This window comes from Calypte anna, chromosome 28 (assembly GCF_003957555.1).
Source record: "Calypte anna isolate BGI_N300 chromosome 28, bCalAnn1_v1.p, whole genome shotgun sequence".
Lineage (NCBI taxonomy): Eukaryota > Metazoa > Chordata > Aves > Apodiformes > Trochilidae > Calypte > Calypte anna.
The window spans coordinates 2858968-2876093 of NC_044273.1; the positions used below are offsets into that span (position 1 = coordinate 2858968).

Consider the following 17126-nt stretch of genomic DNA (forward strand, 5'->3'; position numbering starts at 1 on the left):
CCAGCGGCCGCCCCGCCCGTTGGAGGGTGGGTCGTTATCCGTGACAATTCACCAATCAACAGACGTCTTGGGCTTGTTGTTGAGTGAGCGGCGCTGCCATAGGGAGGAGCCGCTGTCGCTCAGGCGCCGTGCAGCCAATCGCGGGGAAGGTGGTGGCGGCCGCAGCCAACGAGCAGGGCGAGGAGGCGGGCGGCAGGTGCTGGCCGCAGGGTGCGGAGCTCTCCTCAGAACCCCCCTTCCGCTCTGACCCCTGCGCCGGGCCGCTGGGCGCTCCCCTGACGGGCAGCCCGGAGCCTCCGCCAGAGACTGTCAGCCGGATCAGGTACGGGGGCGGCCGCTGTTTGTTTCCCTTTCTCCCTTCCTCACCGCTGGGGCCTGCCGCCTCCTGCGGCTCCACCCCCGGGACCGCGGCTCTGGAGCCCCCCGCGGTTCGGTGCTGTTCTCCCCCCGGTGTGACGGGCTCCGTTCCCGCTGGCCTTCTCAGGGCTGAGCCCCTTCCCCACCGCCGTTCCTCAGCGTCGGGCCCCGGCTTTGCCTTCTCTCTTCCGGACGGCTGCCCGGCGCGTCTTCCTCCGCTGGCCGGCCCTCCCTCCCTCTTTGCGGCCCGGCTCTCGGCTGCCACCGGGACCCGGAGGTCCGGGCTGGGCCCATCGCGGCCCGATCCTCCCGGACCTGCTGCCCGCTTTGTCTCGGGGTAGCGCGGTTCCTCCCCCCCTACACCCTCCTCCCGCCGTGTCCCCCTCACCCCGCACCCTCCCCCGGTGCTCGGGCCCCGGCCCGGCCTCCGCGCAGCGTTCTGGAGTGCGGGGTTTGAACGCAGAGCTTCGGTGTGGAGCCGGGGGGAGGCCCCGGGTGTTCCCGGACGCTGCCCCGGAGGTTACCGGTTGCATTCGGGGACGGTTGTTGACCTCCATCGGGGATGGAGCTGCGACCGGCCGGACCCACCGGGGTTCCGCCGAGAGAGGTTGAGGGGTTGAGGGCCCAGAGCTGCCCGCAGGTCCGTGGGCTGTGGCGGAGCTCAGGGCGGTGAACTGCAGGCCTGGCTGCGAGGAAACCCGGGGGCAAAAGAATATGATAGCGGCGTGGCTTTTTCCTTTCCTTTTTCTTTAAATTTCCTCTTCAGGACTGTCAGGCACTAAATATAGGATTTTAAAATGTATTTTTATTTCACTTTTTTTTTTTTATTTTTATTAAGCCTGACGTGAACAGAAACCCCCGTGGTTGTTGTACGTAGAGGTCCTTCCTTGCCCAGCAGCTTTCAGCACAGGCGTTGCAGGCTGGAAAAGTGCGAGGTGTTCGGCTCTGAAACAGTTGTGGGCTGCAGGAATTACTTGTCTTGTCACGCTTTGGTGACAAGGGTTTGGCTGCTCAATTTGCCCCTTTTTTAAAAAAAAAAGAAAGTATTTTAGGCTTTCTTGGGCTGTCATACGTGGTGGAAAGGGAAATGATTCAGGAAACTCTTCGTCTTAAGGCAGTGCTTGGTTTTCCTTTAGAGCTGGCTTTAATTCTGATCCTTGAAGGTGGTGTCTAAAGCAGAATGGGAGCTGCTGAATTGCAGAAAGTCTGTTTTGGACTCCTTTGTTTTGAAGGGTGAAAGCCACAAATCAGATTTGTCTTTTTCAATGTTCTTTAACTTTTATTGTTTTTAATAAAAGCTTCTGTAGAGAATGTGTGCTGTTTGGGGAACAGGCTGGTTTTGTGTTGCTGTTAAGGCCTAGAACACTGGAATTGTGCTGTGTGTCTGGGTTGTCTTTGTGCTGGGACAGTGTAAAAACATAATTGTGTTACATCAAGCTTGCCCCTTCTGAAGTGAAGTTTCCTTTAACCAAAAGGAGTCAATTTGAAGGAACTCAGTTCATCAGAAACCTAATAGATTTTTTTATATATATATTATTCTTTCCCCTTTTCATGCACAATAACTTCCTTTTTTATAAACTTTTCCTTTTTTTTTTTTCCCCTTTGGTTTCCTTTTCCTGTTTTGTTCAAATTTGCATAATCTCTCAATCTTCAGTCTAGAAATTCACACCTAACAGTTATGTTCCAGCAATTACATAAAATAAGTGTTGAAGGACAGAGGGGTAAATTGCTTTTTGACAGCAAGTACCTCATTCTTAGGTTTCCCTGTAATAAGCAAAAGAAGTCGAGGCAGACAGACCAACTCCTCCAGTGCCAAAAAAGAAGCCAGGGCTGTTTCTTTCTTATTAGTGGTAGGAGTTACTCCTATGCAAAGTACACGTAGGTGGATCTACTTGATTCCTTCTTCCAGACCTACTGTTCTTGTATGAGACACTCTCTGAAACATCTCTTGACAGGGAAATGCTGTCCAATGCTCAGTAATGGATTATTCTTTTTTTTTTTTAAAGAGAATTCACTGTTCCAGTGGCACCAGAGTATATATGGTCTTAGACATGAGAAGTTTTTACAAAACATGGGTGAGAGCACGCAGGTCTGGCATTCAAAGTTTGACTTTAGGGTGAACGTGGGCTTTTATAAGTAAGACTTTAAATACAGAAGAGGTTTTGATAGCAAAATGCATATTCAGGGAGAATCCCACCTTTTTTTTTTTTTTTTTGTCTATATAATGCTGATAAGTGGCCTGAGGGAACTACTCACTGGCCTGTTAAAGTGACAAGAAACTGAATTTGGAGCAAAATAAAGTGAAAAGTCTCAGTTCCTGTGTTTTAACAGACAATATCCAGTGATAGTTGTACTGCTCTGCAGAAAAGGGGAATTGAAAACTAATAGGAAAGGCAAGCCCTGAAAACTCAGAGCTCTTTCTGTAGAAGAGATCTCAGGAAAGTTTGTATGAGTTGGGAAAACCAGTTTGTCCAGAAGTGCTGGATAAGCATATTCCTTAGACGTGTTGTGGGGCTTTTTTTGCACATTTATCAAGAGGTTTGTCGACTTATTTTCTTTTTTTACTGTGGTACAGTAACCAATGTGTCAGCATTCAGGGAGCTGTAATTAACCCATAAAATTTCCACCTGATTTCAATGATCAGGGAGGCTCCCACAGAAGCACCAACACTGTCCTGCTGCAGGCTGAGCCAACCATCACTCACCACATGCTGAAAATCTCTGGTCTGTCAGAAGAATTAGAAACTTTAGTTCCTTTGAATGAATTCTGGGCAATAGAGAACTGTGAACCAGTGCATTTTCCAGCTTTTGCTGCCTCACTTTTGACATCTTTCCCTGTGTGCTGTTAAAACCCGTTTGCAGCTCCTGTTCCTGCCTGTCCCTCGGTTGCCTGCGTGTGCTGTATGCAGTGTTCCTTGCAATATAGCATCTGTTAATATCAAAGATGGATGACAGCTAAATATGTCACTGCAAGTCAGGGATTTGCTTCATGGATTTGGATGCCATCAGGATTCTCCAGAGCTGTGCAAGGCAAAGGAATTCTTTGTTATCTAAAAATCAAAAGATGGTTGGGGTGGTTGGATACCCCCGAGTACTGCAAAATGCTGGCAGAAATCTGGTATGTAGGTATAGTGATGTTAATGTGGTGTTGTTCTCAATATCATCACTGGGGGTGTTTTTCCATTGTCAGTATTATTTTTTTCAGGAAACTGATAATTGCTTAGTAAGGTATTTATTATTATCTTTGTTTTGGACCAAATATGTTCTGTCTTGTCGCAATTTACAGATACAGTTGCTTATTTCAGGGCTTAATTAAGGTACTTAATTTCACTTATGTTTTCATAGAGGAAATTATTATTCTTTAGGAATTGAGCAGCTCCTCAATTATGTTCTCACTGAATGGCTGCTAACACAGGAGAATGCATTTGTATTCTGGTGTAGTGTTTTTGTGCAGTATAAGATCTTAGTCTGCACGTGCCTCAGACATGGCAGAAATGACCTGCCACTTCATTCCTTTTTTTTCTTTGCTGTTTCACAAGGCACATGAACAAGCCACAGATGCCAATTTCTAGGGAAGTATATTGTTCTTTTGTTCCCTAAACCTATTTGGTAAAAATACTGGATTTGAATATGGCATAAGAAGACAATGTTGGATGTCAGTGGTGTTCTGATAGTCCTTCACAATTTCTGGTATGCATTCAGAGTAGTGGGGAAGAGTTTCTTGAGCTTGTCTGGGGTTTGTGTTTTTTTTTTTTTATTGTAGATGTGAAGTTTGCCATATTTATTCTCAGTTCTGTGTTGGCAAAACAAGCAGTGCAGCTTTGGCTGTGATGGACATGTTAAGGTTTGGATCTGTAGCTTCTGGAGAGAAAATTGAACTGGGAGAGATGAGAATTGTCTCTCTAAAGATGAGGACTTGAGTTACTTACAGGTGCAGCTGAGGATGGATTCTCCTCTTGAAGTCTACAGGAGCTGTAGGAGTTAAGTTCTGCTTCTTGGTCCTTTTCTTCTGCCTCCTGGCTTTGCCACTTGCTCAGTCTCTTCTGAGGAGATAATTTTCTGGCAGTGCAGCTGCTCTTACGCCTGGAATCTGGGTCAGTGTGTCACACCCACTCTAGGCAGGACCTAAAGCACCTTGTGAAAAGAAAATAAACCAAGATTGTGTTTTTACTTTGGCTAAAGAGTCAAGAGCAGTCATAGCAGTCACATTTGTTGAAATTCTCTTACAAAAAAAACCCTGAAGCAACCGAGAGAAGTTGAGCAAGTAACTGAGGATGTTGCTGCATGCTTGGAGTTGGAGCAGGTTTGCTGGAGGAAGGCTGCTGGGAATTAGCCCTCATTAAGGTATTAATCTGATAAAGGAATTACCTTGTTGTACAAAGCAGTGCAGTAATCAAGTTTTTCTGAAATGCACACAGTTTCTGATAAAAATAAAGGACAGTGGGTTACTTTATAATACTTTGAGGTCTTGCATTGAATTCAAGCCTTGTGCAATGAGACTTTGAATTCTTGTTCAGGCCAAGGAGGAATCTCCCAAAAGAAGACTTTTTTCTACCTCAGTTGCTCCAGGTCTGGACAGGGGGTTTCTCCATTTGCTGTGATCTTAGTTTGAAATGGTGAGCTCCTAAATTCTGTTTTTGGTATTGTAGCAGAATGAACCCTATGTTGTTTTGTGCACCTGGCATCAAAGATCCAAAGTCACAGTAGAGCTGCTGAGAAGAACAGTCCAGGTTAATTTTTTAAATTATTATTTTATTTTTATTCTTTTTTTTTAATTACCTCTGTAGCCTTGCAGTAAATAGTGAAGACAGAGAAAATACAACAGAGATAACAACTGTAATGCAGTAACTGGACTTTTTAAGATACCTGGTTATAGATTCTCTCCCAGGAGTGGTATGCTAACTGTTGGTTTTGTTTGTTTTTTTTTTTTTTAATATGAGTTTATTTTGCTTACTCAATGAAACACTGAATTTGAGGAAGGAGGAGTCACTTGAGTACTGGTTCTGAATTTAGTCAGAAATAAACATTATGTGTTGACTACCTTGCTTCAGGCAATAATGAACTCTTTTAATTTCTTATCACTTACTGCTCTTAAATCTGAACACTTTCTGCTTTTAAATGTTGTTTGACTAAACAATTTTGCTGCAGTTTGAAGAAATGGATGAGTAACTGTACACTTACATAGCAAAGAGGATGCTTAGAGGGAAAATTGTATTTTACTTTAATGAGCTACATATGCTGCTTGATTTCAAGTAGAATCTGGAATTCTGGAGGAGCCTTTTGGAGTGTAAAGATTTAATAGAAGGTACTATAAATTTGTCAGATCCTAAGCACTGTAGATCTTCACTAATCTGGCGTGTGCCTGATGGAAATATATCAATAATTTTGAGGAAAAGGTATTAGTTTAAAATTCTTGCTGTAAATTCTTACAGTCCTTTTAAACTGGGCTGAGCTGCAAGCCTAAAAATTAACACTTTGTCTAAATGCTGTAATCTGATTCTCAGGAAGAAAGGAAACCTGGCTCCCCATATCCTTGCAGCACCTAACTTTCCCCTAAAAGTAATGATACATAAATGGCTATTTTATATAGCTTTGATGTTTTGCAAGAGTTTCTTTTGTTCTGGCAAGAAGCTTTCAATAGCACCTGATCAGTGTGAATCTGGATGTAAATTGGAGTATAATTAGTTGGCTTAATGAGAAAGGAAGTAGACAGAAATAGCAGAATCTGCCCTCTAAGTTCCAGCCTGATTAATAAAAAAAATGCCTTTTCAAATAAACACGAGATTTCCCCTGATATTTCCACTCAGTATGTAGCAGCCAAATAGTGATTTAGAAGTAAATTTAAAATACTTTTTCATGAACAGGGTTCTTGGCTTACTGTGTGTGAAATGCCTCGGAAATACTCAACAAGTTCGAGAGAGAAATTCAGGCACACAAAGTCCATGCTTTTCTGGGGTTTTGTTTGTTTGTTTCATTTTGTAACTTTACAGTATTTTCGTTTTGTTTGCCAGGGACTTGAATTAGATTTGGGCAAAATTCAGACTTTAGGCTTTCCTATTTATTAATCCTGAAGGGAGGTTGCTGCCCAGAGCCAGGTGCAGGGCTGAGCCTGGGACTTTGGTTACTTGAGGCAGAAGCATTTCTCAAAGCTTTTCTGGCAGAGAACAGAGGGAGTTGAAAAACTTGCAACAAGAGTGTGAATCCTGATTTCTGGTAATGCTGCCTGGCTGTCTGATGGAGTCTTTAACGTGGTATTTTGTTTTGCTGAGAACAGAGTGTGTTACTGTGGATGAGGGAGACTGCTCTGCCTCCTCCCTCTCTCCAGCAGTGCCCAGCTTGGCTTCATCTCCCAAGGATGGGCATAAACCCTAATGATGAACAGTTTAATTGAGGACAAGGAGAGAAATGACCACGTTGAAACCCTTTCTTCAGTTTCTCAGTTTTCCACACACTGACAGAAGTAGCTGGGTTAAGGCTTTGCTGGTGCCTGTGGGTAAAACAAGGCTTTATGTGTGGTGCTGAGGGCCACGGTTTAGTGGTGGAGTTGGCAGTGCTGGGTTAATGGTTGGACTTGATGATCTTAAAGCTCTTTTCCAACCAGAAAGGTTCCATGCCCTGCCTTTGGTTGCACTTGAAAGAGCTCTGGGTACAGCTGTAGAACCAGGGCACTGTGAGGTAAGGGATGGATCTCCAGGATCTCTCAGCTTCCAGGAAGTGCAGGTGGTGAAGGTGTGGAGGCTTGACTGAGTCTCTGTGGCAGTGACAAGGTGAAGGACTTGGTGCTGCCTGGTGGGAACCATGCCCAGGTAATGAGGAATTCTTATTATCCTATCCAGCCTGGCCTAGCATGAGGAATCTGAGAATGAGTCAAACCTCTCGTTTCCTCATTGGTATTGAAAGGTCAGGGGAGGTTTAGTAGATGTATTGTGATCAAAAGACTTAAGTTTTCATGGGATATTGCCAGGTAAGGTAAGAAGCAGAAGGTTGAACAATAAAAATGAGAGAATTTGTTCCCATTGACATGCTGCCAGGCCTTGATTGTGTTCTGACACATCCAGAGGGTTATAATGAAAGGAGGGGAGCAAGAGAGGTTTTTAAGATTTTGTTGTTAGGATTTAAAAACTTGCTTGAGATATGGCATTTCTCTTTATCTTTCTGAAGTATTAAAAAAGTAAATTATTTGCCTGAGAGCAGCTTTTTCCACTCAGGATTTCTTCCCCAGAGTGAGCTGCTAGGTTTTCAGCATTGAAGTGAAGAATTTGTTATATATTAATGATTTTGGTGCTTTGTGCTGGATGTGACATTTTCTTTATGTCTTCAATTATCTAAGCTATTTAGATGTGCCTCATTTAGATCTTCTCATTATATCTCCTCTTTTTTGCCTCATCAGTATCTGGGACTTACTGCACTTATTACACTCCCTGCTTTGGTTTGGCCTGCATTGTCCTCTAGATAGTCTCTTGCAAGGGTGCATAATTCACTGTCCTTACCCAGTGTAATGAGCTGTGGAACTTAATTTTCTTAACTGCTAACAGCAGTTTTATGGGTGATACAAGTGCAGTGATGTTTGTTGTCTGCATTGATTAGATTAAGAGTTAGTAGGTTCAGTCTTCTATAATAAAAAGGCAATTCCACTGGAGAGCAGGAGTAACCCTTGATCTGTTTTAGGCACGTACAAACTCCAGTTTACACTGGAGATACCAAGCTGTCCTCTTTGGGGAGGAGACTGCATTGTAGGAGGAGAATTTGCTAGAAGTGTGTCTTCTAGGAAAGTTTAATCCACTGGGATTTTTCCTATAACTGTTTTGGATGGTTGAAAAGTCTCCTTGGTGCATGCTGAGGCTGTGGTTTGAGTTGGTGGCTTTGCACCATTGCCATAAAGTCCTGCAAGCCCTGCAAGGACACTTGTTTGAAAGCAGAGCAGTGTACCCAGAGGCAGCTCCCTGAGCAGTTTGCACTGTGGCACCACAAATCATCATGTTTGACACAAGAGAAGAACAAACAGCCATGGATGGGAGCTCAATAGCTATCCAAGTTGGTACTGCAGTGAAGTTTCCTCCTGCTACAAACTGTGAAACTGTGGCTGGTGCTTTGTTGATTTTTTTTTTTTTTTTTCTTTTTTCTTTTTTTTTCTTTTTTTTTCTTTTTTTTTTTTTTTTTTTTCCTGTGAATTGGTGATGGCTGTGTTCTTTTCCCTTCAGCAGGGTGTGATGGCAGTGCCAGGCTGTGTGCCCACCACCCGTGTGAGCAGGTGTAGTTTCTGCTCCAAGTTGGCAGCAGGTTGCAGGGGCTGCTCAGGAGGAAATTTCTTGTGCTTTTTCAGCCCCTTCCAACAAAACCACAGGGAAATCTCATGGAGTCACTATGGATGCTACGTTGCTTCTCCTCACAAAGTTGTTTTACCTGCCTGTAGCTGGGCCTCCAGTGGTTTTGTCTGTCAGCTTTGGAATGCCTACTTTCTCCTTTTTTGCTGTAGGTGTATTTTCCAAAGGGCCTTTTCTATTTTTTTAATGTGTAGTTTCAAGGCCTTTGGCAAAGAAGAGTTTTTTGGGGTCGATGGTGGGAAACAGCACCTTTGGAGAGACAGCAAGTTGTTCAGAAGGGGTTTTTTCAGCTGTGTACAGTGGGATGTACATGATAGCAGGGAAAACATCACTTGGGTAGAAGTTTACTTTTAGACCTGGTGCCTTCTTTAGATTTATTGAAGGGTACTTCAATTTATCAAATAAAATGATCATCCCAGAGAGCATATGAAGTTTGTTTAGAAAGAATAGAGTTGGTTGTCAAGTGTTACTATATAAACAGAGTGAGTCTTCTGCTCTAAACTCTGTGTTTTTACTGTTCAAATCTGGGTTCATAATGGAGAGTTTATAGCAAACTGGTTTGCATGATGTTTGGAGGTACAGTGTTCAGCATCAGGCCTGGTACATAAAGGCAGGGTCATTTCCACCAACAGTCAAAGTTTGGAGACACAGTTACCCCTGGACTCAAAAGCAGGAGTGGGGAACTACTTTAAAGTCCTGAATCTTTCCCTAGAGGAAGGATTTTCCATCCTGGAAATCCTTCAGAAAGCACAAGTAGTTGATCTCAGTTGGGTATCTTGGTCCTTTTATTTGCCATTCAAAGGTTTCAATGGATAGGTATATGGTTCTGGTCACACAAATGGCTTAGTTTTTATCAATTTTCAAAGATAAAGTCTTGTAAATGTAATTGAAATTAAAAGCTCCACTCTTTTTGTCTGTTGAGATCATTCCTCTGGAGACAAGTTTTACTGCTGTGGTAGTGAATTAGGTTTTCATATTTCTTTTCCAAAAAACCCAGAATACACCCAGCTGAGAAAAAGAAATACTTTAAGTACTAATAGGGAGATTATATTCCTTCTGCAAAATCATCCTTTTCACTAGGAATAGTGAACAGAGAAGACTTAGTTGACATCATCACCATCTTCCCCACCCCACAGCAGAGGTACGAATGAAAAAAAACCCACTTTCAGTGTTCTCAGGATAGTTGGGTTCTGCTGTGAAACCTACCTCAGTGATGCTGGGGAGCTTAAGGGTTTATTGAGGCTGTCTTGAGTCATAGAATCCTAGAATTGGCTGGGTTGGAAGGGACCTCAGAGATCATCAAGTCCAACCCTTGATCCACTCCTGCTGCAGTTCCCAGCCCATGGCACTCAGTGCCACATCCAGGCTCTTTGGAAAGATCTCCAGACACGGAGAATCCACTACTTCCCTGGGCAGCCCATTCCAATGCCTGATCACCCTCTCCAGAAAGATTCTTTCTAATGTCCAACCTAAACCTCCCCTGGCACAACTTGAGACCCTGCCCTCTTGTCTTGCTGAGAGTTGCCTGGGAAAAGAGCCCAACCCCCCCCTGGCTCCAACCTCCTTTCAGGGAGTTGGAGAGAGTGATGAGGTCTCCCCTGAGCCTCCTCTTCTCCAGCCTCAACACCCCCAGCTCCCTCAGCCTCTCCTCATAGGATCTGTGCTTGAGTCCCTTCACCAGCCCAGTTGCCTCCTTTGGACCTGCTCCAGCACCTCAATCTCCTTCCTGAGCTGAGGGGCCCAGAACTGGACACAGGACTCAAGCTGTGGCCTCCCCAGGGCTGAGCACAGGGGCAGAATCCCTTCCCTGGATCTGCTGGCCACACTGTTCCTTGAGCAGCAGCATGGCCTTGGGCTTCTCCCTCAACCTCTTGTCCTCCAGGAGCTGGGAGGGAGTGAACAGTAAATACTGCTGCTGTTTTTCTAAAACACATTAGTGCTGCTTCGTGCAAAGTAGTTAAGAAAGAAATTCTTTGCTCCCTGAGCTTTTTCTCTGTGCTTTGTATGTTTTGGCTCCTTGGAGTTGGTGGGGGAAAGCACATCCAAGCTTTGGAAGCTTCTCTACCTGTAGCTGAACTGATTGTCTCTAGATTAATTAGTGTAGTGAAATGAACAGACATTGCAGCTACTGTTATCCAGGGTAGGTGTTGAGATACTCCTTAGAATAAAGAGATGGAATTAACCATGGAAAAATGTGTTGTGCTGCACTGTACAGTTCCAGACTGCTGAGTGACTTTGCCTGTGCTGTGGCAGGTAAACCAGAAGCAGTTTTTGAGCCCAGCTCCCCCTTTGTCATTTCTTTTCACTATGAGCTCACAGTTATTGAATAAAAATTGGAATTTCTGGCGATGATCTTGAGGGAGAGATGATAAAACCTAACACTGACTGTTTTTTTTAAAATCCCTGATTTTGAGTAAAGCTGTGAATATTGGGAAGGCATCCCTAGAGCAGATGGTGCTGGCATGGGACCTCCTCAGGGTGGAATTCAAGTTCCTTTTCCCCAGCCAGCTACTCCTGATCAGTGGATGCACAGTGCTGCTGCAGAACTGGCCTCACTGCTGCTTTGGTGGCATTTCCAGACCTGACTGAAAAATAGCAGAAGTGTTCTCAGGGAGATGGAGTTGGAAATTTAGGGATGTTTTCTGTCTTTGTTCCACTTTTCCAACAGTGACTTTTTGTCTTCTTTTGACTCTTCACCAGCATCAGCTGTGTTTTCCTGGTGAACAATGTTTTGGTTTTTTTCTTGGCTGTTTGGAGGAAACCTCCAGCAGATGGGTGCCCAGAGCTTATCAGATCCTGTGGTTTGTCTTGGGGATGAAATAATGTTTCCTCTCTCTGTATTCCTGCAAAATGCTTGTGTGTTCCATTAGTCTTGTGGGCATGGATCAAGTATTATTCTTATCTTATAAAGCTGACCCTGAAACACAGCAATTTTTTTTTCCTTTATGGCAAGGTTGGAAATCTCCAAATGAAATGACATTTTTCTTTTCCTCAGTTGGGTTTTGCTCTTGGATATTGTGGAGTGTTGGGGGTTATTCTTTGATTTTAGTATGGATTGTGCTTTGCATATCTGGCTCCTGGCTCAGGAAGAGCTTCTCTGACACCACTTTTAGCTTAGGGGTGCAGTGGCTGAGGATGCATCAAGCAGATGCTAGAGAAGATGAGCGTGTGAGAAGCTGCAATTTCATGCATGAAATTCCTTTAATGACTGTGCTGGGCAAGGGCCTGGCCTTGCAGAGCATTGCTTTGAAATAAATTTCACATAGAAGTTACTCTGAGATCTTCTGTTTGGTAAGATTTCAAGTCAGAACTGTTCATTTGCCTTGGGAAAAAAAATTAGAAAAAAAAAAGTGAAAACTGTAAAGGAAACCTTAATGTCTTAGGTGTTAAATCTGTCCAAATTAGTGTGTGACTTTCGGTGTAGGATGTAGGAGGTGAGAATGTGAGTCTGTGAAGTCTTGAGTTTAGTGCAGTGCTGACTGATTAAACCACAGATATAGCAGTATTTCTGTGTTTAGCTTTGTTTTTCCTAACACAAAGAGTACTTTTAGTAGCATCCGGAATACTTCTTGGCTTGTTCGAAGTCAATTTAAATCCCAACATGTTTTGCTTGTGATTTACAAGTCTTTGATGTCGGGTTGGTGAAGTTTTTCTTCCTAAAAGGCCCCATGCTGCCCTCTGGTGAGAGCTTGAGCACATTGTATGTGCTGCTGCTTTTCTGACATGGAGAATATTTTTTTGTAGCTATATTTGCATATTAAATGCCTTTAAAACCTGTCGTCTGCGTTCTTAGTTTCCAAATATAGCCTTATCAAGATCCATTTTAAAAATCGTGATTTCATCCTGAAGTTTTGGGGATTCTTTTTCCCTGTAAATTTTGAAGTAAGTCAAGTAATTTACTCTGAAAAATGGTTTGAAATTGTGCATCTAATTTTCTTGTTTCCCACTTTATTGTCTGTGTGCACTGCAAATACAAAGTGTAAGGGTGCTGCATTTAAAAAAAACCCAAATTTTCTAATTTTAAATGCAGCCTAGCACATGAAAAAGAAATAACATTGACCAAAGCTGTTGGGTTTAGGTGGAAAAGGATGAAGCATTCTGATGGAAAACTTTGTGGGGCAGCTGGTTCCACACACACACATGGATAGGTGCTGAAAGCAGTGAGAAGTGTGGGGTTGGTGACCACTCTTGTGATGGGACATGACCCCACATGATGAATGGAGAGGACAACATTAAATCCATGATCTATAATTAGGCCATGTCCCATCTCTCTGGTGTTCCCTGATACTTGACCCTTCTTAGTGCCCTGCTAACAAATAAGCTAAGTGGATTTTGGTCAGATCTCCATATTCTTGCTAGACAACAGTACTTACAAATACTTTTGTGGGGGAATAATGGATAGAAACACACCCATTCCTTCCTGTGAACTTCATTAAAGCAAGGAGAAAGAAAACAAAGAGTTTTAACCAATAATATCTTTTTTTCTACCTTTCTTTCTCCCTTTTTGTTTCCCCTATGCAGGCACCACTACTGTCAAAATATGGGGTCAGAAAGTCAGCAGAACCCTGGCTGTAAGATCATGACCTTTCGTCCCAGCCTGGAGGAGTTTCGGGATTTTGGGAAGTACATTGCTTACATGGAATCCCAAGGAGCTCACCGGGCAGGGATTGCCAAGGTGAGTTGCTGGAGCTGGGAAACTGGAAAGCTTCCTGATGGCTGCTTTACTCCTGGCTCTGCTTTGTGTAAGGGGTCTGAAAAATTCTCTTGCTGAGTCTCTGAATTCCCAGCACTCAGGAGGAGTTAAGTTTCATGCAGTCAAGCAGAGTGTGGTTTTGAAAATTGCACTTACAGTCTCTGTTTCAGTTTATTGAGAGAGGAAAGGCAGAGAGGTTTCAGGCCTTTAATAAAAGTGAAAGAAGTGTTTGTTTGCTGGGTGTCTCTATCTGATCCCTAACTGGGAAACAAAGGGATTCCCAGCCCTTGCAGAGATAAGTTAAAGGGATTGTCATGTGGTGATCCTGTTGCTGAGGATACAGGGAGGTGTAGCCATGGTTCTCACATGGCTGGAGAGGAGGTTTCCAGCTACTCCAGAGTGTAGGCTCAAGGATTAAGCTTTTGAAGTCTGTGGACCTCTAAATGTGTAAGTCCTAAACTACCCAAAAGCCTTCTTGACCTTTAGGAAGCTGTTCTCCAGCCAGCTCTAAACCATCAAGAAACATATGAGCACCTTTCATGTGAAGGTTCTGAAATCCAGTCCTTGACATACAACTGCATGGAAAAAATCAGGACCAGCTGGTTAGAAAGAGAATTTGTGGCTGTGTCATTTTGCACCATAGGCTGAGGGAGGTCATTTGTTCTGACAAGGTAGCAAGGTAGTTAAGTTGTATTTAGCAGAACTTAATAAAGCACAGCAGAGAAACAAAGCTGTGAGGCATGAAATAATTCATATTTCTTCTAAAACATAGGCCAATTACTGCTTTATTACAGTTCCAAATAGAGCTGGGTATTGATAAAAATGATTCCTTGTCCACTCAAGTGTACCAGCAATTCTATTCTAGGAGTCCACTAGGGTAGATTATTTTAATAAAGGTTGTTGGTGAATTCCAGATGTTGTGATGAAATTACTCTGCTTGCAGGACTAAATCTGAGTATTTAAAGTTAATTTTTGTGTTTCTCTTGCAACTGCAGTTCACAGCCTTGTAGTGGGAGTAGAGCTCATTCTGGAGGAGCCATGCCCATGAAAATCAGGAACTTGTCCTCCAGTTCCTAACTTTTTTTCATAGATCCTTACACCAAATTAGATTGCAGATGTTTTATTTTTTCATTCCATATGCCCCACTGATTGTTCTCTGATCTTGAGCCTAGAATTGTTGGCAGCTCTTCTGTTTAAAATTACAGCTTTTTTCTTCCAGAATCAGCACTGCTTTGCAGCAGTTTATTTTTTCGTGTGTGTGCAGCCTCCAAGATGTAAAGAAAGACTTCATGATGTAATCCCCAGGGTTTTCTTTAGTTCTTCTCTACCCCTTGCCCATTTTTATGATAAAAGTTGGTCCCTGATGTGTCACCTACAAATACAGAAACATCAACAGCAATGATACAGCAGGATTTTGAGCCTTCCTAGTATAAAAACCTCACCAAATAATGAAATAAAAACCAACCCAGCCCCCTCAAGAAAACCATGCTGTGTTGTGCTAGGTAGAACACTGGGTTAGATGACTATAAAAGGTTGTGGAGTTGTGGAGATACAACATGCAGATAAAGCTGCTGGAGTCTTCATGCAGCTTTGTGGGATGTTAGGTGAGGAGGAGTGGTGTTCTGGAGGGAAGGCATGTGCAGCCCTTCTGGCATGCAGTGTATTTCCTTGGCACAGCAATAAATCTTTGTATCAGCACTGCCCCTCCTCTGTGGCACTGCAGGGCTGGGTTTGCTGGCAGGGGGGTGAGCAGCCCTCTGACCATGTCAGCCAGTCCTGCACTTCAGCAGCTGCAGAGCAGGTGTTTTGTTGTATGTGCTGGTGAGCTGATAACCTGCAGTAGGAGGAGGAAATACCTTCCCCCTTAGCACTCTTCTCTTCAGGAGAAGTTTTGCTTGGTGTGAACACAAAGTGGTTTGTTGGATTCGTTTGATATTTTTTTCCCCCCATTCCAGGTGATTCCTCCTAAGGAATGGAAGCCTCGAAAAACCTACGATGACATAGATGACATGGTTATTCCAGCTCCTATCCAGCAGGTGGTTACTGGACAGTCAGGTTTATTCACCCAGTATAATATACAGAAGAAGCCAATGACTGTGGGAGAATACAGACGTCTGGCCAACAGTGAGAAGTATGTTGGTGTGATCCTTTCATGTGGTGAATGGGGAGTTGTGCAGGAACCTTGTCTTTCTAGAAACCTGTTGAAAAGAAAATGCAGCCCTGATTTTGGGGGTGTTTTTGAGGAAACAGCTTTTTCTTGAAAGCTTACATCAGGAATCTCCAACAAGTTTGTAACTTGGTGGCTTTTGGTGTAGCTTAGATATTTTTCTGAGATTTGCTATAGAAAGATTATTCAAAGGCAATGTTTGGTTAAGAATCTGCCTGAAGAAGAATGGTTTGGGACTAGAAGATGAGCTCTGGGCCTATGAATGGTTGTTCTGAAGTTGTGTTCCATTGCTGAAGAAGAAATCCAAGAGTCTTGGGGTGCCTGAGCCAATACCTGTAGCAGGATTGTTTCCCAAAGTGTCTGGGAACTTAACAGAGCATTTAACTGGGACAAACCAACTGCTGCAAGCTGCAGTTGCATCTTTTTTCCAGAGTTACTTTCCTACAGCTCTGGAGTGCCTTGGGTTTTACCTTGAGCAATACAGACACCATGCACTCAGCTTTGAATATTCAGACACCTGCCCCCAACTTCCTGTTTGATAACTTCATCTTGTGCATCCTTAGGATGGGGATCTGGTGCTTCCCAGGAATCTGTTGTTGGTCACTATTCAGTCAGAGGTTTTGTAGGATGATTTAAAAGGCAGTAAATTACATGACTCCGTATCTCTGAATGGGATTAGAAATGAAATGCACTTTCAATAACCTCTTGAGTGTGCCTGCCTTGAAATGCATGCTTCTTTTCAGTCATTTATCAGTCTGTGATGAATATTCCTTGTACTTTTTATATCCTTATCTTTTCCCTGTTCTTATCAGGTACTGTACTCCACGCCATCAAGATTTTGAGGACTTGGAGCGCAAGTACTGGAAGAACCTGACATTTGTCTCACCAATTTATGGAGCTGATATCAGTGGCTCACTCTATGATTCAGTAAGTGAAATGATCTTTTATTTATTTTAAATATGAATACTGACTTCCTTATTGCTCTTTTCTCACTAAGGAACAGTAAACCAGAATTTATGAGTAAATCAGAATTCTTTATTCATCTCTCTTTTAACCCATTCCTTTCTCAGCCATTTCTGCTCTGGGTTTTTTTGTTTGTTTTGGTTTTGTGGTTGGTTTTTGGTTTGGGTTTTTGGTTTTTTTTTTGAGGTTGTTTTAGAAAGTTTCAAGATAAAGCAGCTTGAGTTTCATGTCTTGCAAGCAGCATGAAGCTGGCATTGCTTTTACACTTATCAGTTACTTGCATGCAGCTGAAGTCTAGTGGGGAAAAAGGGTGTGAAGGATACTCTTTCCTTTTGGAAAGTATATTAGTGTTCAGATCAGGGTTGAAGATTTGTACCAGTTTATATGGTACACATAAAGCACAGTTTGTCTCTTCTGTATTGATCAGAGAAAGCCAGCTATTATTTTTAGATTTAGAACTTATTTTTCCTTTTGAATACCAGTATCAACAAAACTCTTCCCTGTTCTTCATCTGAGACACTGAGCTGATGTTCTCACTTCTGAAAGTTCTGCCACCTTGGCCACATTGAAGTCTGCTGTTTCTCACCAGCTGATAAATCTTCATCAGGTGAAGAGCATCTGGG

General features: G+C 43.1%; 1 protein-coding gene across 4 annotated transcripts in view; it reads left to right on the forward strand.

Moving 5' to 3' along the window:
• Positions 1 to 180: 180 nt before the first annotated feature.
• KDM4B (lysine demethylase 4B) overlaps positions 181 to 17126 on the forward strand; it is an 88848-nt gene continuing 71902 nt past the window's right edge. For 3 of the 4 annotated variants that reach the window (XM_030466366.1, XM_030466368.1, XM_030466369.1), the window contains exons 1-4: positions 209 to 322; positions 13202 to 13355; positions 15329 to 15504; positions 16353 to 16467. In XM_030466366.1, coding sequence (XP_030322226.1) covers positions 13221 to 13355; positions 15329 to 15504; positions 16353 to 16467 — 426 coding nt within the window. In that variant the 5' untranslated portion in view covers positions 209 to 322; positions 13202 to 13220. Of the gene's footprint in view, positions 323 to 13201; positions 13356 to 15328; positions 15505 to 16352; positions 16468 to 17126 lie in introns of all 4 variants that reach the window. The other variant, XM_030466367.1, reaches the window with a different exon arrangement.